Here is a 26,908-nt window from a genome sequence, read left to right on the forward strand (position 1 = left end):
ATCGGACCGCATGAAAACTGAGCTGCAAGAAAAATGCCAGCAATTGGACCGCAAAAATGTCCTTTTCCATCACGACAATGCACCAGCACACACCTCAGCAGTTGTGGTCGCAAAATTAATGGAAATAGGATTCCAACTCATTTCACATCCCCCCTATTCTCCAGACTTGGCTCCATCGGACTACTATTTGTTCCCCAATTTGAAGAAATGGCTGGCAGGACAAAGATTTTATTGAAACGAGGAGGTGATTGCAGCAGCTAATAGCTATTTTTCAGACTTGGACAATTTCTGTTATTCAGAAGGGATCAACAAATTAGAACAGCATTGGATGAAGTGTATGTGTATAAGTCTAAAAGGAGACTATGCCGAAAAATAAAAAAAATATTTAACTCAAACAAGTGGCACAGACTTTCCAAATGCCCCTTGTAGCTGCAGTCCCCATGTAGTTCATGGAGCTTCCAAAACTGGCACGTCACAAACAAACTGGGGAATTGCACAATTTTTAAGAGCCTTATATAATTTGTTTCATGGTTCGCCTACACAAAGAAGTTAATATACAGGTTATATAGCCTCCCCAGATGCACTGGATTGATCGAAAATGCAGATGTGGCAGAACGAGCTTTAAAAATGCTTCCATGTCTGAGAAATGTTTCTCAGTCGGTTCAAAATACAACTCCCTCTAATTCAGTGAGTTTTAAAACAGTATCTGTAGCAGTTAAACCCAAATATTTAGGTCTAAAATTGACTTTATTTTTTTTTTTCTGTGACTGCACGTGCATTCAAAGGTTGATTTCCAAAGTGATGTACCTATGGCTCCGTTTTTGTACTACGAATTGTTCACGCTTACCACCTCTTTAATGCAGTGAGTTGTCAGATCTGACAATTTGGTAAAAAATCCCTCATGAAGACTGAAATGCAGGATAAGAAGAATCTGACCACTCTGTAATGCTTTGTATTGGATTTTACTATACAAGATGCCCTAAAGAAAGTTAAGGACCCAACTGACATCTTGAGGCGTAAAGAAAAATTCATTCTGGTGTTATTGCCATGATACAGAAGCTGTTTGAAAGATACACCATTGAAATATAAAGTTATACATGCTATTTCATGTTAGGACCCTTCAGTAGCATTAAATCAAGAAATGGCTGAAGGAAGGTTGACATTGTGCCATGAAGTTCTCATCTCTGGTGAAGGTTATCTGGTGTAAAAGCAGATCATGTTAAACATGAATTTGTAGCAATGATCATTCCATAAGAAATGAGACTGTTCAAAAGAAGTGAAACTCATTTGGATGAATGTCATTAAACTGTCACAGAAAGAATGTTATAACTTTGTAGATTTAAAAAAAAAATCATTTTAATAGTTTCACATGGAAATGCTGTTGCGAAATATGGTTTTTTCAACAAATTCTGAATGTATTATTGAGAATCAGAATGAAAACAGTCTTGTTGCTCAAAGCCGTATCTATGATGTTGGCAGTGTTGACAGTTTCAAAATCTATAAAAGTTTAATTCTGTCTCTGAATAATACAAGTTCATTGTATAAAGACGATAAAAAGAAACAATAAGTGAAACTGAAAAACAAAAAGAACAAGTATCTGCCAGAAAAAGAATGCAGTCTGAAATTAAGATGTTAGAATATAAGAAAACAAAAATGTTGGCAGAAAGTGAACATTTGAGAAAGTAGTTTTCATCTAAATATATTTGTTGGTTTTTGATCATATTGTTCATAACTCACAATTCTGTGGTTTTCAGAGAAGCATATTAATTACAACAAAATACTGTTTCCATTTAAAATGCACTATTGAGCATGTACTGGTAATGCATGATTTTTTTTAGGTTTTCCAGGTTAAAATAATAATAATAATAATAATAATAATAAAAACCTTCAATTTGATGACCACCCTGGATTGAGGATTTCTTAGTAGGAAGGAAGCAGAAAGTTATCTTGGCTGGAGAGTCCCATGGTTGGTTGGTTGGTTTAGGGAAGGAGACCAGACAGCGAGGTCATCGGTCTCATCGGATTAGGGAAGGACGGGGAAGGAAGTCGGCCGTGCCCTTTGAAAGGAACCATCCCAGCATTTGCCTGGAGTGATTTAGGGAAATCACGGAAAACCTAAATCAGGATGGCCGGACGCGGGATTGAACCTTCGTCCTCCCGAATGCGAGTCCAGTGTCTAACCACTGCGCCACCTCGCTCGGTCCGGAGAGTCCCATGCTATTCATGTTGTACAAGATGCGACAAAGTAATGAGACTGATTTGAAAAAAGTTGCTTACTGTTTTAGTCGAGTTAAATGTTGTCTCCTTCAAAGTAGTTCCCTTCTGATTGCACACACTTTTTCCAGCACTACTGCCATTGATGGTAACATTTCTGGAACTCATCTTCTGTAATATCCTCCAAGACCCTCGTCACAGCTTTTTGGACATCTTGTGTTATTTGAAAATGGTGTCCCTTGACCACCGTTTTGACTCTTAGAAAAAAAAATCGCACGGAGTGATATCTGGTGAATAAGGTGGCTGTGGTAGTACTGAAATTTGTTTTGAGGTTAAAAATTGCTGTACTGACAGAGCAGTACGGGATGGTGCATTATCGTGATCCAGAATCCAGTTATTATTAGACGAACCACTTCTCAATTTATGTTCGGTTCTTCTGGAATTATTTTCATGGATAATCTTCAATCAGATTGTAAGAGTTCATGCACCCTGGCCAAGTTGACATCCATCCATGAGGTTGATGGTCGTCGACTGTGGTCTCCATCTTCAACATTCGTTCTGCCTTCACTAAACATTTTTTGCCAACGAAAAACTTGAACTTTTGACATAACCTCCTCTCCAAAAGCCTTCTGAAGCTTACCATAAGTTGTTGTCGCGTTTTCACCCAATTTAACGCAAAAAAGAAATGGCATACTGTTGCGCAATATTATGCGGTTCCATTTCCGTGACGAGAGACACAAACACGTGTTAACTTACTACAGCACAACTCACAACTGAGCAGTTGTGCATCGATGTGCACTTGGACTAGAAACAGTTTATAGACCAAGGTAAAAGATATTGTGCCTACGCAAGCCTGCAGGGTTGCCACATCTTGCAAAGAAAATCAGTCTCATTATTTTATTGTCGCACCTCATATATTAATTGTCTTTCAGACAATATTACTCGGAACCTCAGACTTTTTGCAGATGATGCAGTTATCTCTAATGAAGTACTGTCTGAGAGAAGCTGTATAAATATTCAGTCAGATTTTGATAAGATTTTGAAGTGGTGCAAAGATGGCCAACTTGCTTCAAATGTTCAAAAAAGTATGTTATGACTGTAACATCAGTGAGTTTCATTTGGGATCTTTAAACTCATACAAATAGTTGTGTGTAACACTCGGTGTGTGTAGCAGATAGCAGACTTTGGTTTATTAGTAGAATACTAGGGAAATGCAATCAGTCTACAAAGGAGATTGCTTACAAATTACTTGTGTGATCCATCCTACAATGTCTTCTAGGTGCTTCACTTGTGTCATGCAAATGTTTTTTCAAGGGAAATTTCTTAGTTTAACTCTACAATAACTAACATTAGAAAGAGAAAGCGTTTGTATATGCAGCATTTAAAGGAGAGGAAGAGATATTTCCTCTTTCAGTGTTGACATGTTGGTACTTTCTGCTTTCCACAGTCACTTACGTGGCAGAATGTTTTGAATTTATGATAAAATGCAGCAGGAATTGAATATGTTAATTAGTTTTCTACTGATGATGTAAACTGAATTCTAATGGCATCCACATTTGTAAAAGACCATGTAAATGATTTAATGAATATGAGTGTATAATTAGACTTCAAAATACCCTACTTCTTATGAACTATATTCCAAATTAAAAAGCAGGGCAAAGATGGTTTTATTATTGTGGGAAGTGGAATTTTAGTACAGAAACAGCAATATTTTGAAAAATGTAAAGACACGGATACTTCAGGAAACATTCAAACACACAGACTGACAGCTGTCCTGGCTACAGATCTATGCAAGTCAGTGCTCTCAGCCTAAGATGTTAACCAAGAACTTAAGATGTTGACATGGCAAAGAGTCTGCAATGTGTGCTTGGAATGGTAGGTCATACCACTGCAGATATTTTCAAGGGACACAACTTGCAGTAGGATATGTGGATACTGTCAAATGCCTGTAGGCAGCTAAACTGCACAACCTGCAATTTGCTACTGTTGCACTGATTGCAGTTCAGCTGGCACATTTCAATATAGACTGTGTGGCTATTTTCATTGTCCAGTGAACAGTTGACAGGTTGCCACCATAATCTCCCAGAATAGAACTTGAGGCTTTATAACAAGTATTAAAAGTGTGTAATTGTTTTTTCTTTAATTGAGCAGTCCAATATTGTAAATAAATTTGATGTGTAATAGCTAATAAGGACGATGTAACTGATAAATTTATATTTATTTTCAATATATGAGTAATACTGAAATACAATGAGGTAAGATTGTTCTTAATTTCTAACTTAAAAATAAATAATCAGAAAATAACACCAAATTGATGGTAAAGTAAAATAATTTTTTTCTGTCCCTTCCTAAGTGTGGTTTTTAAAATAAACAAGACATTGTTAAAATATATCAGACTGAAACAGTAATGCCATAAACATCACCAATTGGTGTGAGGAGACTCCTTTTGGAGATTTCTTTGCCATGGACTAGTGCGAAGGTGATTTACTAGGAGTTATAGTTTTGACAAACCATAATCTAACAGTGGCATAAAAACCACTGCACACAGCCACAAATTCGCTGAATAATTAAAGGCATCTAAAGACAGTGTTATACATTTCTTAAGCAGTTTTATATGCTACTTGTAATGAGAGAGTTGCCCTTTCATTCCCTACCTCAATTATTTTTGTAGTTTTTACAAACAGCAGCATTTATAACTAAAGATAACATTGCACCATGACACTGGAATTACCTTAGCAAGTGAAGAACAGGTGATGTTTAATAATTTCAAGTCCATATTTGGTTCTGAGTTCAGTGACATAAGAATCTCGTACAGAACACACTCCAGGGTCTCGTAGTATTTTAGAATGACATCAAGTTTACATAGGTCACCACTGAAATAAATTAAGAAATCAATATAAAACAATACTGAAGCTAAAAATTGTCACGCAAAGAGATTAATTTCGATATTTGCATAACTGACTGAACAGTATGAGAAATAGTATTGTACCTTTCAAAAAGTTTCTCACTTTGCATGCTTGGATTTTAAACAAGCCTGTTGACTGTAATTTCTTACCTGCAGTACATAATGTAATCCTCGATAAAATTGCACTTTCATGCCGACATTGGTAAAACTTGCATGATGAATGGTAGGAACTGAATATGATGAATCGGGAGTCTGTTGTCGATAACCAATAAGCATTCTCATTCATAATTTCCTATGGTTTGTAAATAAAGTTAGCTGGTATTTTGTTCTACTAGGTTAGAATGTAACCACATTGTTGGAATTTTTGGCAAGATTGGAAGCGAGATGCACAGGTCAATTATTGCAATGATGAACATGACACACCAGTCTATTATGGTAGTACAGGAAATCATATTTTTGCTGACACCTGTTGTCGTCACCAACTCACAAGCAAGTTGTCACATTTCAACCTAACCTAGACCTCTGGCTATGCTACAGGTTAGTCTGTTAGCACATTTATCATATTTTTCATTTTTACTGAAAACAAATGTAATCAATTATATTTTACTGACTACTGTTTACTATCACCCAATTGGCTGTGCGACAAACATCAACAAATTGCCAACATCAGCATGCAACACAAGAGCCGTGGACACCATTAGTAAACTTTAGCCTATTCATTTACTATATTTAGGAGCAATGAATGTGGTTGCTGACAGGCCAAGGAAGGTAGCCTTTTCTATGTGGCCACTGACACTTTCTTGCCTTAGTTTTCAGTCGGCAGAAATTGGAAGCTTTTGGATAAATAATTATCTCCTTCAGCCCTTGCCCACCAGAATTTTCAATAAACAGTACCGTCACAAAGTAGCAGCCATTGCTGAATATGTTTGAGCTGTGTTGCATCTGTGTAAATGAAATTCAAGTTTACCAAATCCATCTCAGTGATGGAATCTGATTTCAAAATTACTGTTTCCTTAAGAAGTGACCTGGGTGATAGTCATAGGAGAAATGTTGTGGTAACAACAAGCATTGTACGACATTACAATCTGAATATTCATGTTGTTGTTGTTGTTGTTGTTGTTGTTGTGGTCTTTATTCCAGAGACTGGTTTAATGCAGCTCTCCATGCTACTCTATCCTGTGCAAGCTTCTTCATCTCCCAGTACCTACTACAACCTACATCCTTCTGAATCTGTTTAGTGTATTCATCTCTTGGTCTCCCTCTACGATTTTTACCCTCCACGCTGCCCTCCAATACTAAATTGGTGAGCCCTATATGCCTCAGAATATGCCCTACCAACCGATCCCTTCTTCTAGTCAAGCTGTGCCACAAATTTCTCTTCTCCCCAGTTCTATTCAATACCTCCTCATTAGTTATGTGATCTACACATCTAATCTTCAGCATCCTTATGTAGCAGCACATTTTGAAAGCTTCTATTCTCTTTTTGTCTAAACTATTCATATGACAAGCATAATAAGACAGGCTAAGAAAATATGATCATATTTCAAGCTGATCACTATTTCATATACACACTTGATATAGAAATTGAAAAAGAATAAAATAATAGCACTGACCATTGTTCTGCTGATGTGTACTCTCCAATGGCCCAGACAAGATGAGTATACACTTCTGGGCAGATGCTTCTGTTATTAAGAATAGAAATGTAATCACTGAGCTCAGAATGTTTCAGTAACACAAGCTTTGGGAATTCCTTGAAGATGTATTTGACCTGATGCCATAAACACCTGAAAATAAAGTACATCTGAAAAGAGAGAGAGGAAGGATGTGGATGGAGCAGTTTAATGTCTCATTCAGATAGATCGTTAAAAACTAAAATGGTATTCCTGTAACAATATGTCTTTTACAAAACAACTACCTTCTAAATGGAAAGAAACAGGCAATTAGCATTCATTTGTTGGAAAGTATGGTTTAAAGATCAAACATATTGTTGAAAAACATTGGATAAAGTCCAGAATGAGATTTTCACTCTGCAGCGGAGTGTGCGCTGATATGAAACGTCCTGGCAGATTAAAACTGTGTGCCCGACCGAGACTCGAACTCGGGACCTTTGCCTTTCGCGGGCAAGTGCTCTACCATCTGAGCTACCGAAGCACGACTCACGCCCGGTACTCACAGCTTTACTTCTGCCAGTATCTCGTCTCCTACCTTCCAAACTTTACAGAAGCTCTTCTGCGATCCTAGCAGAACTAGCACTCCTGAAAGAAAGGATATAGCGGAGACATGGCTTAGCCACAGCCTGGGGGATGTTTCCAGAATGAGATTTTCACTCTGCAGCGGAGTGTGCGCTGATATGAAACGTCCTGGCAGATTAAAACTGTGTGCCCGACCGAGACTCGAACTCGGGACCTTTGCCTTTCGCGGGCAAGTGCTCTACCATCTGAGCTACCGAAGCACGACTCACGCCCGGTACTCACAGCTTTACTTCTGCCAGTATCTCGTCTCCTACCTTCCAAACTTTACAGAAGCTCTTCTGCGATCCTAGCAGAGCACTTGCCCGCGAAAGGCAAAGGTCCCGAGTTCGAGTCTCGGTCGGGCACACAGTTTTAATCTGCCAGGACGTTTCATATCAGCGCACACTCCGCTGCAGAGTGAAAATCTCATTCTGGAAACATCCCCCAGGCTGTGGCTAAGCCATGTCTCCGCTATATCCTTTCTTTCAGGAGTGCTAGTTCTGCTAGGATCGCAGAAGAGCTTCTGTAAAGTTTGGAAGGTAGGAGACGAGATACTGGCAGAAGTAAAGCTGTGAGTACCGGGCGTGAGTCGTGCTTCGGTAGCTCAGATGGTAGAGCACTTGCCCGCGAAAGGCAAAGGTCCCGAGTTCGAGTCTCGGTCGGGCACACAGTTTTAATCTGCCAGGACGTTTCATATCAGCGCACACTCCGCTGCAGAGTGAAAATCTCATTCTGGAAACATCCCCCAGGCTGTGGCTAAGCCATGTCTCCGCTATATCTTTTCTTTCAGGAGTGCTAGTTCTGCTAGGATCGCAGAAGAGCTTCTGTAAAGTTTGGAAGGTAGGAGACGAGATACTGGCAGAAGTAAAGCTGTGAGTACCGGGCGTGAGTCGTGCTTCGGTAGCTCAGATGGTAGAGCACTTGCCCGCGAAAGGCAAAGGTCCCGAGTTCGAGTCTCGGTCGGGCACACAGTTTTAATCTGCCAGGACGTTTCATTGGATAAAGTGTTATATCCAAAGAAGCCTGATGCAAAACAAGGTATGTATATTTATATTTTTGGTATGTTTTATGTGTAATTAGTGTATAAAATTAACAGAGTAATAGTAATGTTTCTTGCCTTCAGAATTACGATTGGCCTCCTTGGGAACGTCCAAATTGGAATCAAATGCATGAAGGCCAGAAACGTTATGCAGATGAACAATGGCTAATGTCACGTGTACGTCGTGGTTTGCCTAAGCATAGAGTATATTAAAACTAAAATAAAATCCTTGGAGAATTTGGCGTTAAAGCAAAATTAACAAATATAATTCGTGAAACTCTAACAAAGACTATGTCTACAGTAAAATTTATAGGAGAACTGTCTCAGCCATTTGAAATTTAAATTGTTGTTAGACATGAGGATGGTTTATCACCCTTCACTGTTTAACAGCATTCAAGAAAAACTATAGGATCTGGAATTTGGAGCTAAAGAATCACAATATTGAACAAAAAGTTCTAGGAAGGAACACAAATGGAATTAAGGAGAGTTGGAATGTCCTATCCCGACAATGTTAAATTTAGTGACTTGGCTTCCCTGTACTTCGGGAACCACTGCAGCCATTGACATGAAACTTTTACAGGACATTAAACTGTATGTTCTACTGAAGTACAATAATTGCATTTCAGCCACTGCTTTCAGAAATACAATTTTTTAATTGCACGTTTAAAATTTTGTGTACTTTTTTATATGTTATCCTAATTAATTTTAATTATACATAACATTATGCTCTTCTTTTTATTCAGTAGACTCAGGATATGTACATTATTACTCCCTGAAAATTTGAATACTCTACTTGAAGTGTTTTCTGAGATTTAGGGGAAAATGCAACAGAAAACGTAAATTTTCAGAAACTGCTTCTAAAGTTTCAAAAGAGCATAAGTTCTCTGATGCAGTTTGCTCCAGGATTAATTCCCTTATGCTATAGCACTTTCACCCTACCAATGTTGCCATAATTAAAAGCAATAATAGCATCACTCACCCTCCACATTAAGTGTCTTCATTGCAACAAAAACATTTTTTTGTAAGCGAGTCCATATAAGATTATTGATCGATTCATTGGGATTTTGAGTCTGACCATGCGTACACTTCTTCAGTAATTCAGGATTTGCCAGTTCTCTATAAACAGGTTTTATGATATCTGTGAGTGGTGTTGGGATGGGATGGGATGCACCGTGAATCACGTCCAGGAGGTCAAAGGTGGTGTACTGGTTCTTCATCAGTTGCCAATCTGTGGAAGAAGGTAGCCCATACTGCCTGCCTAATTTTCAACACATCCTCAGTATTAGTTGTAATGGCCATCCCTTAATACTGCTGTAGTTCATTAATCATTTTGTCTTTCAGCCTGCCTCTTATGGTTTTACCATCATAAAATTTCCTGTCCCTCAAACTTTCTTTCAACTTCCTCAACTTGATGCCCATCCTCTTCTGGACAGTTATGTGATAATCTTTTCGACTCTGTATGTGCAGAACAGGGAATCAGTGATGATAAGGCCGTTGCAGCATCCCTGAATATGGAAGTTAATAGCAATATAAAAAAAGGGAGGAAGGTTTATCTGTTTAGCAAGAGTAATAGAAGGCAGATTTCAGACTACCTAACAGATCAAAACGAAAATTTCTGTTCCGACACTGACAATGTTGAGTGTTTATGGAAAAAGTTCAAGGCAATCGTAAAATGCGTTTTAGACAGGTACGTGCCGAGTAAAACTGTGAGGGACGGGAAAAACCCACCGTGGTACAACAACAAAGTTAGGAAACTACTGCGAAAGCAAAGAGAGCTTCACTCCAAGTTTAAACGCAGCCAAAACCTCTCAGACAAACAGAAGCTAAACGATGTCAAAGTTAGCGCAAGGAGGGCTATGCGTGAAGCGTTCAGTGAAATCGAAAGTAAAATTCTATGTACAGAAAATCCTCGGAAGTTCTGGTCTTACGTTAAATCAGTAAGTGGCTCGAAACAGCATATCCAGACACTCCGGGATGATGATGGCATTGAAACAGAGGATGACACGCGTAAATCTGAAATACTAAATGCCTTTTTCCAAAGCTGTTTCACAGAGGAAGACCGCACTGCAGTTCCTTCTCTAAATCCTCGCACAAACGAAAAAATGGCTGACATCGAAATAAGTGTCCAAGGAATAGAAAAGCAACTGGAATCACTCAACAGAGGAAAGTCCACTGGACCTGACGGGATACCAATTCGATTCTACACAGAGTACGCGAAAGAACTTGCCCCCCTTCTAACAGCCGTGTACCACAAGTCTCTAGAGGAACGGAAGGTTCCAAATGATTGGAAAAGAGCACAGGTAGTCCCAGTCTTCAAGAAGGGTCGTCAAGAAGATGCGCAAAACTATAGACCTATGTCTCTGACGTCGATCTGTTGTAGAATTTTAGAACATGTTTTTTGCTCGAGTATCATGTCGTTTTTGGAAACCCAGAATCTACTATGTAGGAATCAACATGGATTCCGGAAACAGCGATCGTGTGATACCCAACTCGCTTTATTTGTTCACGAGACCCAGAAAATATTAGATACAGGCTCCCATGTAGATGCTATTTTTCTTGACTTCCGGAAGGCGTTCGATACAGTTCCGCACTATCACCTGATAAACAAAGTAAGAGCCTACGGAATATCAGACCAGCTGTGTGGCTGGATTGAAAAGTTTTTAGCAAACAGAACACAGCATGTTGTTATCAATGGAGAGACGTCTACAGACGTGAAAGTAACCTCTGGCGTGCCACAGGGGAGTGTTATGGGACCATTGCTTTTCACAATATATATAAATGACCTAGTAGATAGTGTCGGAAGTTCCATGCGGCTTTTCACGGATGATGCTGTAGTATACAGAGAAGTTGCTGCATTAGAAAATTGTAGCGAAATACAGGAAGATCTGCAGCGGATAGGCACTTGATGCAGGGAGTGGCAACTGACCCTTAACATAGACAAATGTAATGTATTGCGAATACATAGAAAGAAGGATCCTTTATTGTATGATTATATGATAGCGGAACAAACACTGGTAGCAGTTACTTCTGTAAAATATCTGGGAGTATGCGTACTGAACGATTTGGAATGATCATATAAATTTAATTGTTGGTAAGGCGGGTACCAGGTTGAGATTCATTGGGAGAGTCCTTAGAAAATGTAGTCCATCAACAAAGGAGGTGGCTTACAAAACACTCGTTCGACCTATACTTGAGTATTGCTCATCAGTGTGGGATCCGTACCAGATCGGGTTGACGGAGGAGATAGAGAAGATCCAAAGAAGAGCGGCGCGTTTCATGACAGGGTTATTTGGTAACCGTGATAGCGTTACGGAGATGTTTAACAAACTCAAGTGGCAGACTCTGCAAGAGAGGCGCTCTGCATCGCGGTGTAGCTTGCTCGCCAGGTTTCGAGAGGGTGCGTTTCTGGATGAGGTATCGAATATATTGCTTCCCCCTACTTATACCTCCCGAGGAGATCACGAATGTAAAATTAGAGAGATTAGAGCGCGCACGGAGGCTTTCAGACAGTCGTTCTTCCCGCGAACCATACGCGACTGGAACAGGAAAGGGAGGTAATGACAGTGGCACGTAAAGTGCCCTCCGCCACACACCGTTGGGTGGCTTGCGGAGTATAAATGTAGATGTAGATGTAGACCATGAGGCTTAGGGGCTACTACACTATTATATGCTTTAGGGTCTCCATCACCTAATAACTTAGTGTAATACTCTCCCCGTTCATTCACAGATAGACTAAAAATTTCAATAGCTGCAGAGGCCTCCATACCCCCACTTGTTCCTTCATAATTTCTGTCACAGATATGCCCTTCTTCATTCTCTGATTTACACTTATAACAATGTTTGGTTAAAATCTGGAAATCTATTACCTTTCCAGTATCTACTCTGGTCACTGTAGCAACAGAATTCTTAGAACTGTAGCTGCGCTTCTGCCAAATGTCATCAAAAGCTACTGGTGTGTCAGTCCTACCATCATTTATTTCAACAGCTTTATTTGCAGCGCCCTTCATTGACTCACATGCATAAATTCCACAGCAGCTCCAATAAATCCTGCATACTTGTCAATTTTACTAGGTAGGCATGGCATATTCATCACGGCACACATTGTTTCTGCTGCAGTGTGTCCTTTGCCAATAGCTCTCAATCCATAAAACCACCTAACGTTTACTTCAAAATAATTATCTTTACACTTAGTAGACTTCCAAAATGAAAAAGTATATTTACAACTGGTACGATTAATGATAAAGTTTCCTGGCTAGTCCATTTGATACCTCACTGTCTTCATGTAAACTAACTGGCCCTCCATATATTTTGCAACACACACACATTCACCTAACATCTTTGTCAGGATGTGTCAGTCTACCAGAATATAACCTAACCTACCATTTACATCACTTTGGTTATGGGAAAACTGCGTATCACAACATTTTATTTTAATCTTCAAAGCACTAATGGGTGTTTCTCTAGATGCTGATGAGTTTGCCTGTATTTCACTGTCTGTAACTACACACGCCACAGGTGGAACACAATGTTTCCCTTTACTTGAAAATCTATTACCATGAAACCCACATTTCTTAAAAGCACTTCTTTTTGGTGTCACACTTTACTTTTTGAGAGATTTACCAATCTATTTGTCACTTTTCCTTGGAAAAATGTTAGCACTTTGACATACAATGCATGTTTATACGATGAAACAATACGATACTGTTTTTGACAGTGCTACCAATACAAACACCTAATTTAACCTTCATAACACAGCAATCCACCGCCTTCTACATAAAAAAATTACCGATTTTATTTGATCTTGAAGTAATGCATGTAAAAATTTTAATATTTTCAACCGGTGAGATTATATTTAAAAAATAAAATAAAATACTTCTCACGTGACTTTATAAATGATATCATTTTATTTGGAAAATTGCAAATTTTATAATGAGATAAAAATCTGAAAATGTGAAAAATTTTTTTTTCCATTATAACTCCCCTTAAGGTAAGCTGCCTGGCTTTTGCACACAGTTTTGCAATACTGTCAGAAAATCTGATAGACACTGTTATTCAAATAAATCTGTAAGAAATAGCACTGGTCTCAAAATTTCAGATGAAAAAGTCAAATTCATGACAAACATAAAAATGCACTAAAATTCTTGGAAAAACAAATAGGTAAAATAGAGCGAGTAAGTAAATTCAAATATCTTTGAGAAACTTTACAACAGCATCGACTAGAAAATTTTGCAGCAGATGTAAGAGTTAACAATATGGAGAGAGCATATGGTTTGACAAAGAATATTTACAAAAATAAATGCACATCTAGAAAAACAAAACTAAAACACTATACGACAGTGGTATGGCCAAAATGTTTATATGGGGATGAATTCCTAACAATGAATTATAAGCTGAATAGAATAGAGGTACCTGAAAGATGGATATTTAGCAAAATAATGGGTGCAATAAAACCTACAGATGGCTGGAAACTGAGAAGTGATGAGGAGATCTCCAAAAATAGAGAGGAAAAAAGAAGATTTTTTTTTGACACCTCTGCCGAACGAATTACAACAGTTTCATGACGCAACAAATATTCCTGTATTTCTGGAAGAAAAAATTGACAACAACATGGACTACAGAAGTAAGGGAAGGTATAGAAAGAAACATCATCAAATAATCAGAAATAAGAGACAGAAATATTTTCAAGAATAAAATATTAAATTCAGAAGCCTTTCAATGCAAAAGAAATAAGAAATCGGGAACAATATGGACAGAAGAAATGAAAAGACAACATGGGGATAAGTTAAAGGGATAATGGAAAAAAAAATTATCCCTTTGGTCCATTTCTATATGCAGACAGATTCTAGTCTGAACAATGTCAAGACTGTTTACCTTCTTGACGTGTTTTCAACTTGTCCACTGTCATTGGAAATGTACTCAATATATAAATGTCAACCATTTTACATGCACACGTGATGTTCTACAAAACTTGAAATGAAAACCTTTAACAAATTTATGTCCTTCCTGATCCAGTAATTGGAAAATTTGTTGTACTTTGAATTAAAAAGTTCTTGAGTGACAAAGAGGAAGATTGCAATCCTGCTGCAAGAGAACAATTATTGCAGATCTGTTTTGTGGTATGTAAACTGCTGTGTTATGATATGCATGATTCATTGGCTTTTTGACAAAGAAAAATGAACTGACACTATATATTTAAGGGAACAATATAAAAACAAAGCAGGCAAAAGGGAATAAATACACCTAAAAATGAAATTGACAGAAAGCACAAAGTCGCAAAGCAGGAATAGCTGAAGAAGAAATGCAAAGCTACAGAAGAATGCATGTTGATGGCAAAGGTAGATGCCACTTGTAGGAAAATCAAAGAAACCTTTGGACAAAAAGAGAAGCAGCTACATGAAAAGACAATATGAATTTGACAGAGCACTGACAGACAAATATAAACAAGAAACCTAGAGCAGACAAAATTCCTAGATCCTCAGGAGAAGCAACCTCGACAAAACTGATCCACATAGTATGCAGGGCCTATGATACAGGAAAATGCAATTACTCCAGTACTAAAGAAGTTAGGTGTTGACAGGTGTTAGTATTACCAAAACACCAGTTCAGTAAACCACAGTTGCAAAATAGTAACATGAATTTGTAGAGAAGAAAGTATAAAAGCCAGTTAAAGTCAATCTTGGGAAAGAATAAATTTTATTTCCAGAGAAATGTAGGAACACTCTAAGCTATGGTGCCCTTACCTAGCTTTGTCTTAGTAGATAGGTTCAAGCCTGGCAAACTTTCATTTATATAGCAATGAAAATAATCAATATTTGATAAAGTAATGTGGATGAATAAAAAATCTGCTAACCAAGTGGGGCAGTACAAGAAAAGGCATGAAAAGAGGAGGAAACACAAGGACTTTCAGAGTCAGCAGTTCCCTTCATTTGGCAGAAGGTTTGAAGGAAAAGACTAGTGAGGCTTAGGAAATGGGGAAGAGTTATGGAAAAGTCATCCAGAACCGACATCAGTGCAGACTTACTGGATGGGATGAGAAGGACACATTGATTGTTGGTACCTTCACCAACGAGATTTGAAAAGCAGAGGACTTAAAGATGGAAGATGAGTTGTAAAAGCAGAAATCCAAGTGAATTATACATTGTAGACAGGCGAAGGGGTGGGTAGAAATGGACAGGTCATAAAATAAACAATAAAAAAATGAAAGATAGTTACTGAAAAGAAATGCTCATGCCACAGAAATTAACTTAAATTTATGCCAAGTGGGTGGTGAGAACCAAGCACATGTTGTAAGGCCAGTTCCCACCTGTGAAACTAGCTTCAATAGGAAGAATCCAGATTGCATGTGCGGTGAAAAGGGCACCAAGGTTATGACTCATGTTGTAGACCTTGTTGTCCAACAGTATATTGTGTGTTGCCAGTATATAGGCTCTGTCTATGCTCATTCATCCTTGCCTAAGCACATTTCATTTTCGCAGTATAATACGTACATATGAAAAACTGAGAGATTTTGAGACTTTGTTTCAACATGTCACTAAAACACTTTAGTTCACTAGTATGGTGAAGGACTAACTTGTCTGTGCGATGATGGATATGTGAATATTTCTGAGAACAAATTTATACAGTAGGAAATGGACTCAACTAATACAAAGAGAAGTGAGGAAAATAATGATCTTTTTTATTCCTCTGTTACCAGTGAACATACTAATCAGTTGTTTATTTCAATAGGATAATTCGTGTATGAAGGTTGTCTTCTTTTTCAGGGCCTTATCCAGTGTCTTTCACAGCATCAGCATGTTATCCTGGACCCGGTAATGTTAATGATAGAGGGTGGCTGGCTGTCCTACCTATCACCCCCCCCCCCCCTTTCCTCTGTGGGACAGACTACATGTACCCCATCTCTGTGTCAACTGCTATTGCAAGTGAAAGTGTGTGAGCATTTTCAAAATTTTGTGAATTGAGTAATTGAGGCAGGACATGGGCACCAACCTCAGAAGTGGGAAACCTCCTGAAAACCACATCCAGGCTCTGACACTTGTTGTTAATCCACAGAATGGATTTGATCCAGGACCAGTGCACCTCCCACAAGTGGTGCGCTAATGTGCACGACTATCCAGATGGGTTATCTGTGTACAAAAGCACTTTGTAATTTTTATACTAATTATGAATTTATTTCGGCATTGTGATGTCTTGTCAGTAATATGCTACTTTTCTCGAATAATATAATCTTTTTAATTATAATGTCAACTTTTGACACACATGGTATCTACAGCTGACATAAATGTATTTGTAACTTGTGATTTAAGTAATCAAATTACATTAGACTAGTACTAATGAAAAAGGATTTAAAAAAAAAAAAAACTGCTTACTAATGACACTAAGCTCATTCTGTTCACACTGCACTTACATTTGTGTATTAACTTATGTATATATGATTCCAATTTGAACACATTCCCAATTAATAATAAGTGTGTATCTTATCTACCCACATATTTGGTTTTTTTATGCATATTATATCTTTAATGCCCTCGGTTTGATTGTATGATTTGTAGGAGAAAAGGCACTTCTTACGTGATGTTTAAGCAATAATTCAAGCAAAAGAGATGAAGGTGAAAGACTGGTCACGAGAGAGAGAGAGAGAGAGAGAGAGAGAGAGAGAGAGAGAGAGAGAGAGAATATGACGAAGACTAATTAAATTTAGTTCTTTTTCAATGTGTGTGTAAAAAAAAACTAATTACACCATTAGGTATGTTTGAGAGAACAGTGTAAACACTTACAGTTAACAGAGAACACATGGTGTGTCATGGGGCGATCACTCTGTTTTTAAAATAATTGAAAAGTCACGATCGCTTCAGTCGTTTGTTAGATGACCGGTTTCAGCACTCAGGAGGTGCCATCATCAGATCTGTGAAGGTATAACATAACAGGTTTGAGGACTGTGTATGCGCTGCTTGGACAGCGCTATCTGGTGGCCGGTTGTGAACCGCTAGAATCACAGCAGGTAAGCCTGTGCGGAATAGGGCAGTGATGATGCCGACCGGTGTTAGGCGAGCAGTGGTAGTTTCATCTGGTGACTTCAGTTTTATATTTTATGGGAAGAACGACCACGAGAGCAGATTTTTATTATTTTTTTATTGGTTGTGACAATGATTTTCTCAGATGGTATTCCTCATATGCCATGATGTCCATATGGTTTTATAAATGTTAATCGACGTTTCAGGTATGTGGTTCTGTAATAATTGTAATGTATATAGTTAACTCATGTAAGCCCTCCCTCAAACCTGTTATGTTATACCTTCACAGATCTGATGATGGCACATTCAGAGTGCTGAAACTGGTCATCTAATAAACGATTGAAGCGATCATGGCTTTTCAATTATTTTAAAAACTTAGTTATTCCTGTTACAGAGACACATGCTGGTCCAGTTCGCTGGCCGAAGTGGCCGCGCGGTTCTGGCGCTGCAGTCTGGAACCGCGAGACTGCTACGGTCGCAGGTTCGAATCCTGCCTCGGGCATGGATGTGTGTGATGTCCTTACGTTAGTTAGGTTTAACTAGTTCTAAGTACTAGGGGACTAATGACCTCAGCAGTTGAGTCCCATAGTGCTCAGAGCCATTTGAACCATTTTTTTGATCCAGTTCAGCCAGTGCCTAGACAATTCTAGCATACAAAAATCTTTCCTTCTATGTTGCATGTCTGTTCTTGCAGAATCTCATGCACAAGAACAGCCTTAAACTTTGTATAGGACTATACGATACACAATCTTTAGTGAATTACTTGATACATTGCATCTTTTAATATGTTATTGTATATTAATGTTTCTGTTTACTTCTTTCACATTTATTATTCATTATCTGACACTGTTTGCAATAACTGAATGTGCTGTAAATAACAAGTTAGTTATAGAATTTCATGTATACAGTGCCAGTGCCTAGACAATTCTAGCATACAAAAATCTTTCCTTCTATGTTGCATGTCTGTTCTTGCAGAATCTCATGCACAAGAACAGCCTTAAACTTTGTATAGGACTAGACGATACACAATCTTTAGTGAATTACTTGATACATTGCATCTTTTAATATGTTATTGTATATTAATGTTTCTGTTTACTTCTTTCACATTTATTATTCATTATCTGACACTGTTTGCAATAACTGAATGTGCTGTAAATAACAAGTTAGTTATAGAATTTCATGTATACACATTCACAATCTGTTAAAACAATTTCTAATTCAAAAAGATAATAATTCACTCATACAATACAGTAACTGTACAATGTATGCAAAATTAAGGATATGAAAATTCTAGAAAAATACTGCATAATGCTGTGACTCACCACTGAAACTGTAGTACACCAGGTAATAATCATTAAGGTAGATAAGATTGTTAGTTGTATAAAATAATGTAACTTTAGCACTGATTTTGCTAATAGTAGTAATTAAAATAATTAAGCACTTTAGCAGCAGTTTACATACTTCAAATGTAATTGTTCAACATCAATACTTTACAAATTTTTTTAAAAAACATTGTATAAGAAAACAAAGCTGTGTTAGGCTTTTTCCATTAATGTAAAACTTGTTACATTTAAGTTTTGCCGAGTAGCAAACAGACACAATGTAAAGACTACTAAACATGTAAGCTTTCAGATAAAAAAAAAGGTACTTCCTCTGAAATAGAACTATAGAACTCTCTCTCTCTCTCTCTCTCTCTCTCTCTCTCTCTCTCTCTCTCTCTCTCACACACACACACACACACACACACACACACACACAGGGCCACTGGAGCCCAATTGTGGACTGCATCTGCATCTGACACAAAAGGATTTAACTTTCACAAGCTTTTGGAGTCAGTGGCTCCTTCTTCTGGTGGAAGAGTTGAAGAAAGAAGGAAGGAAGAGGGGTGAAGGAAAAGGACTGTAGAGGTTTTAGGAATGGGGTACAGCTTAGAAAAGTCACCCAGAATGCTGGGTAAAGGAGACTTATCGGACAGAATGAGAAGGAGAGACTGATTGTTGGAGACTGCACCAGACAAGATTTGAAAACCTGGGAGCTTAAAGGTGGAAGACAAGGTGAAATGTGACACAAAGATTACTAATAAAACAATAGAGTGAAAAGCTAAGTGCATTATATGTAACACAGGCAGGAAATGGGATGGTGAAAAATAGACAAGTCAGAAAATGAAAGATATAAAAAAACTGAAATGGAGTGAAGAAAGGAGTAGTTACTATGAATAAATGCTGAGATGGAAGGAATTAACATAAATAAGGCCAGGTGGGGGGTGAGAACCAAAGAAATGTTGAAGTGCTAGTTCCACCTGCGGAGTTATGAGAAACTGGTATCTGGGGGAAGAATCCAGATGGCGCATGTGGTGAAACAGGTGCCGAGGTCATGACTGTCACATTGTACAGCATGATCTGCAACCGGATGTTGTATCTTGCCTGTATACACCCTCTGCCTATGCCCATTCATCCTGCCTGATAACTGGGTGGTAGTCATGCTGATGTAAAAGACTGAACAGTGTTTACATAACAGCTGGGATATGAAATGTCATTTCACAGGTGGCTCTACGTTTGATAGTATGTGTTTTTCAAGTTACAGGGATGGTATAGGTGGTGGCAGGAGGGTGCATAGGGCAAGTCTTCCACTGGGGAAGGTCACAGGGGTGGGAGCCATAGGGTAGGGAGATGGGCGCAGAAGGAGCATAGGATCTGACAAGGATATTGCGGAGATTAGAAGGGCGATGAAATGCTATTCTAGGTTTGGTGGGCAAAATCTCAGACAGAATGGATCTCATTTCATGGAATGGTTTTAGGAAGTCATGGCCTTGTCAAAGTGACAACTGGTGTACTCCAAAGTTTCTTTTTTTTTAAGGGATCAGCAGTACCAGGACTGGATGCGACGGCCCGGGAAATCTGCTTTTGGACTAGGCTGTTAGGATAATAAAATCCAGTGAAGGCTGAAGTGAGAGTGGTGGTGTATTGCGGTGAAGTACTTACATTAGAAGGGAAAAGGAAGCGAGGAAGGAAGAGATTCCAGATACTGGATGACATGATGGACGGTACAACATACAGCAGCCTTAAGGGGCTCCGGAACGCCCTATACTTGCAATGTTAAAATAACGCTTATAAATTACATCTTTCCTCACAAAGTATTTGAGGTAGGAAGTTGAACTTTTTACAGATTATTTATTGGAATATGGGCTACAACTTAACACAGGGATTTTACAAAATTTTAGTTCAGTTATTAAAGATGATTTTTTTTCAATTGTAATGAAAATTCACAACATTTTTTTGCAATTTTTTATTTATATATTCAAAAATATACAGTTTTTTGGAAAAGGGCTGTGTTAAATTATGCAGAAGGTACTGTGTAACATTTACTGAAAGTTTGAAACAAATATGTTTGGAAGATCCTTAGAAAATATGTAATTAGTATGAGAAAATAAAAGTTTTGGGAATCGAGCGACAAAGATTGGATTAACTTTTTAGTGCATTCCAGGTCCATAGGATGGATTATCTTCATCCTCTGAAAACTCCTCCTCCAGCTTCCTCTTGTTCCTCCTCCTGTTTACTCTTGCTTGTATTTCTAGACTCTTTACAGCCCTGTCTGCAGCCAGAAGGCGTTCCTTGTCTAAAGCAAGCATCGCTCGTTGTTGTGTTCGTAGATTTTGCTACCATTTTCTTCAGTTGCAGTTACTGCAACACTGCTCCAAAAGGTGGTCATGTATGAACACTTATCACATTTCAGTTGTATTTCACTAGCAAGTCCTACGTGCTTTATTATGGAGAGTTCCAGACCAACTTCACTACAATGAATACATCTTACACAGTTTGAAAAAATTCCTTTGAGAACCGACATATCAAATATTTCATTCACATCCGATTCGCCCATAAAACATTCATAGTTTTCACTCATTGAACCAAGCTTCTTCTGTGAAGTATTTTCTTTCCCACTTTGACTGCTATGGGCAGGTGTACTTGAGAGGTTAGGTTCACTCACTTGGTTATCGTCTTTATTGTTTACAGTAATAACACATATCTTTGGCTTTCCAACATTTCTCCTTTTCTTAAAAGCCTTCAGAGGATTTCTAATAACTTAACTTTTACTCATTATTATACTTCAACAAAACAGAGACTCAAGAAACAGAATTAATTACGAATATTTTCGAGATAACGACAGAGTAAATAAACATGAAACAATCAACAATCACACCAGCGATATATATTGAACCATCACAGGTTAGCCACAACACATACTTTATCTCACATCACTAAAATGTACCTGATGAACACGGACGTTAATAATAAACCCATTTGACAGCAGTTTAACAGCGCCACAGTGGGTCACGCCCATGTAGAACACATTTCAAAAAAAATTTAAAAATAGTTGTAATCTTTGGAATTGAATAAATTATATATCTATTAAAAGGTAATAGTCTGCTGATTCAGAAAACGCAAAAAAGTAAAAATTGAACTTTTCATGATTTTGAGCCTTTCCGGAGTCCCTTAAGAAGGAAGCAATGGATCGCAGAAAATGGAGAGGCAAAGGACCTGCTAATATAGCAGATAACTGATGATGATGACTTACATTTTGACAGTTGCCATCTGTTCCACATCAAACATTCCCTACCACACAGCCTTGGTATCTGAGGCAAACATATTTGTTTGGATGCAGACTCCTTCCAGCAATACACCACCATTCTCACCTCAGCCTACACTGCAAATAATTACCCCACCAACCTAGTTCAAAAGCAAATTTCCTGGGCCATCATGTCCAATCCTGGTACTGCTGATTCCTCCAAAAAACAACTTCAGAGCATACCAATGGTGACCCAGTATTGTCCTGATCTGGAATGTATAATCAGCTACTTTGAGAGGACCATGACTTCCTAAAATCATGCCCTGAAATGAGATCCATTCTGTCTGAAATTTTGCCCACCACACACAGAATAGATTTTCGTTGCCCTCCCAATCTCTGCAATATCCTTGTCAGGCTCTATGCTCCTGCACCCATCTCCCTTACCTATGGCTCCTACCCTTGTGGCCATTCCTGCTGCAAGACTTGCCCTATGCATCCTCCTACCACCACCTATAGCAGTCCTGTAACTGGCAACACATATATTATCAAATGCAGAGCAACCTATGAAATGAGACGTCATATATCAGCTGTTATGTAAACACTGTTTGGCCTTTTACATCAGCATGACTAGTACCAAATTATAAATTAGGATGAAAGGGCATGGACAGATGGTGTAACCTGGCAACACGCAATATCCTGTTGCAGAGCATGCTGTACAACATGACAATTGTGACCTCGGTGCCTGTTTCACCACATACGCCTTCTGGATTCTTCCCTCAAACACTAGTTTCTCAGAACTCCGCAGATGGGAACTAGCAGTGCAACATGTCTTTGGTTATGTTATATGAGAAAGAGAGATGTCATTACATTTATAGAAAATTATATTCATTTTACAGCTGTTTATAAGATACATAATAAAGCTCCAATGCTAGAATATTTAAAACAGTATGAAGCAATGGCAACAGTTCATTTCAATTAGAGGATAAGTAGATTTCACTATGATGATGAAGGTGAATAGTTGTCCAATGAAATGAATAGCTCTTTTTAAAGAAAAGGGAATTCAATATTAATTTACTAAGGAATACACACAACAAAATGGAATACATGATAAATACATTACAAACCAAGCTCACTGCAAGCTTTTGAACAGTAAATTCAGAAAATCATTTCAGCCAGAAGCAGTACTGACTGTTGTTTAGCTGATAACCAGAACACCATCGACTGGAAGTTCCAGCACCTTATGTGGTATGGTGAAATGCTGAAACTGCAGAAACTGGAAGTGTTTGGTTGTGTGGTATACTTATAGTTTCTTGGAGAACTGATTGCAAGAAAATTTGGTGCCAGAATAAAGATATGCTTAATGGTTCAATATTGCTTTGGTGCCCAGAAAAGAGATGCATCATTCTTGGAAGGGATGTCAAGTATGATTAAAATAATTTTGATCGTAATAATGAGAACCGCTTCTCTTGAAAAGAGACAGAAATGTTGTAATTATCATTGATGAAGATAAAATCGACTACCGAGATGATTTCATGTCAGCCAAAAATAACTGAAGGAGTTAAATCTCCTGAAGGCCATAGACTTGGGAAAGAGAGAGAAAATGCCCGCCATGGAGGAAAGACTATTCAGTGTTAGATCAACAATGTACCTGAGAATTTCAGTGACATTTTCAACAGAACAGACAAAGAACACAGATTTCACACAGTAGTAGAAGAGGTTAATGAAATTAAGACCTGGACATTTGTGACCTATCTGAAAAAAAGAGGGCTATTGACACTTAGTGAGTTTTTAAATTGAAACATGATGATTTAAGTAACAGTAGTCATTAGAAAGCTAGGCTACTCATTCATGACTGTTCTCAAAGAAAAGGGTTCGAGTATAATGAAACATATGCTCCTGTAGCAAGACTGACAATTCTGAGGACATTATGTGCAGTTGAATTGCGAAAAACTGGTTACAAACTGTCTAAATGTAAAAAGTGCTTTCCTTTAAAAAAAAATGTAGAAGATTAAATTTATATAATTTCCAGGTAGTAGTGAATGTAGAACCAGGTAGTGCAGGTAAGCTAAACAAAGCATTTTATGGTCTAAAGCAGGCCTCAAGATCTTAGAATTTCACATTTGACAAGTTTGTTAATGATCTAGGCTTTGTTTAAAGTATTGCTGATAGGTGGTTGTACAGTTTTGCTGAACATTGATGACATCAACATTTTGGGAAATGACAGAACAAAAAGTGAAGAATTCAAATTAACATTAACAAGTAGATTTAAAATGAAAGATTTAGGAGACTGTTTTTGATAGTTAAAGTAGATAAAAGGGAGAATGGGATAGTTATGAGTCAGAAAATTTGATGCAGAGCTTCAGCATGAATGAATGTAAGCCTAACACACACATGTAACTGAATTACAAAGAAGTTGAGAATATGAAAATGAATGAGAAAGTGCATTGTAGAGAACTAGCAGGATGTTTGCTTTATGTGACTAAAGCATGACTTGATTTACACTTTGCCATTAATTATTTCAGTCATTATCAGAGTGATTCAAAGGAAGCATATAGGAAAGGTTTAAATAGAATACTATTAGCACAAAAGACACATTATATCATACATTACAGGGCTACTATAGATGATTCATTCATTTTCAAAGTTCTATATTTTTCAATGTATAACATACACAAATATGACTGATTTATGAATATAACTACAAACTCACGAACTTAGCATTGTGTACACCTCTTGGTATTATGAATGAGGTGCGTTGACAAAATGATGACAAAGCAAGGAAAGAGTTTCGCCCCAAACTGATACTCAGTGATGAAGCTACCTCCCATTTATCTGGAAAGGTTAATCATCACAATGTGAGAGTAAGGGCCTCTGAAAATACACATGAAATTGTGGTATATTCACTTAAAATTAATGTTTTCTGTGCAATGTCACAGATGAAGGTGTGGCGGTGAATTTTTTTTCTTCTGCAGGAGGGCTGTGACAAATGTCTCCTACCTTGATGAGTTGAAGTTGTGGCAGTCTTCCCAACTGACTGTTGATGCCGAGAATTTCATCTTCCACCAAGACACCCCTCATTGGAGCATTGATGTCTGTCACTCTCTAAATGGCGAACTTCCCCAATGCTGGGTTGGGCATGGTGGCGAAGATGGTGTGACTGCTTCCTTGGCCCCAGGTTGCCTGATCTAACACATTGTGACTTTTTACTTTTGGTACATTAAGGACCATATTTACATACCCCCATTGCCAGGAACACTGGAATAGTTCAAAGAACACATCAATACTGCTGTGCTCACTGTAGGATGTTGCTATATAAAGTATAGAATAAACTTGATCACAGCTTCGACAGGCATTATGTGGTGGCCAGAGGAGCAATCATACAATATCTGTATAGTGTAAATTGCAAATCTGGTGAGTTCACATTTCTATTCATGCATCAGTCAAATTTGTATATATAATACTTTGGAAAATATAGAACTTTAAAAATGAAGAATAATTTTATTTATAGTAGACCTGTACATTATAAAAATGAAAGCAACGATGAAACTGTGGTAGCTTATGGTGATTGGGCCAATAGGTCAATCATAAAATCAACTTCTGGTTATAATACCAAATTATTTGGTAACATTGTAAGATGGGCACTAGAAAAAGAAAGTACTGTAGCATTATCTTCTACAGAAGTAGAATTTCTGTACCTTGTAGCTTGAGTTGTAGAATATTTATAATTTATGAATACAGTCAGTTCTGTATAGCTCCTTTTTGTAAATGGGAGTAAACATAAGTATGAGTCTGTTACAGATTCAAGTTTAAAAATTACAAGACATCAAGCACATTTCTATAGATTGTTGCCCAAATGCAGTAGAGTGAGGGAATAATAGTTCCACATTATGCCATAGTACAGAATCTTTGATTTTGTACTGCATCATACACATACACCTATTACTGATTGTTTATTATGTCTGTTTCTTGTTTTTGAGTGGGGATAAATTAATTGGAATTAAGTTTCCTTGCTCTGTGTATTTGCTGTTTGCAATCACACTCTGTTAGCCAATCATCTCTCATCAAATGCCACAGCTTTTTGTTGATAAGAATGTATTTATACTTCCTGTCAGTGACTGCATTATTTCTCATTGGCCATAATTTATCCGCCAACATCACCCCCTTTTCCTCCTCTTAGTTATTGGAAACAGGCCATTATAGGTACAGAAATCAGTTTATATTTATGAAACATATACAACAGAAATAGAGACAATAAAGCAGAATAAGGTCTCTGTTGGATGAGATAAAATTCCTCCATTATATTAAGAAGATGCAAACACACACAAATTTTTGCTCTGGTTAACCTGTTCAATGAAAGTTTAAGTGAAGGTGTGTTTCAATCTGAAGTAAAGTTTACAATAGTCAAGACACTGCTTAAAAAAGATAGTAACAACAAAGCCAAAAACTAATGGCCAATTATTTTCATCTCAAGTAAAAGTATTAGAAAAAAATTATTGCACTGATCTTAGAAAACTTTCTTTTCAAACAGGAAGTGCTGTAAGAAATGCAAAATGATTTTAGGAAAAGCTACTCAGCATCACCTGCCATATACAATCCAGAGCATACAATGTTAATGAAATTAGATGAGAGGGAAAGGACAGCATGTTTTTCCTGGATCTATCGTGTGCATTTGACAAAGTATCTTACGACCTGCTGCTTGATAAAATGAAAACTTGTGGTATCAGAGGAATAGCTAAAAGACTGTTACAATCATACCTACAAGCCAGATATGAGATTGAACAAGTCACATACAGAGTGGCAGGTTCAGTTGAGCTGTAACAAAGTGTAGTGTGCATTAAGGGTCAGTTCTGTGGCCTCTATTCTTAATATCAGATGTTAATGATATACCATAGTGCCCAACAACAAAGTACTTAACCATGCAGATGACACAACAGTTATTAACTGT

The 26,908-nt window shown here is 37.8% G+C and overlaps 1 protein-coding gene across 2 annotated transcripts in view; it reads right to left on the bottom strand.

Annotated features, from left to right (window-relative positions):
- The window catches only part of LOC126475376 (AP-5 complex subunit zeta-1-like), a 159,521-nt gene that overhangs the window by 22,851 nt on the left and 109,762 nt on the right, over positions 1-26,908 (bottom strand). For both annotated transcript variants that reach the window (XM_050103199.1, XM_050103200.1), the window contains 2 exons: positions 6,733-6,903; positions 4,946-5,087 (listed from right to left, as the gene is read on the bottom strand). In XM_050103199.1, the coding sequence (XP_049959156.1) occupies positions 4,946-5,087; positions 6,733-6,903 (313 nt within the window). The remainder of the gene's footprint in view (positions 1-4,945; positions 5,088-6,732; positions 6,904-26,908) is intronic.

This window comes from Schistocerca serialis, chromosome 4 (assembly GCF_023864345.2).
Source record: "Schistocerca serialis cubense isolate TAMUIC-IGC-003099 chromosome 4, iqSchSeri2.2, whole genome shotgun sequence".
Taxonomy (NCBI): Eukaryota; Metazoa; Arthropoda; class Insecta; order Orthoptera; family Acrididae; genus Schistocerca; species Schistocerca serialis.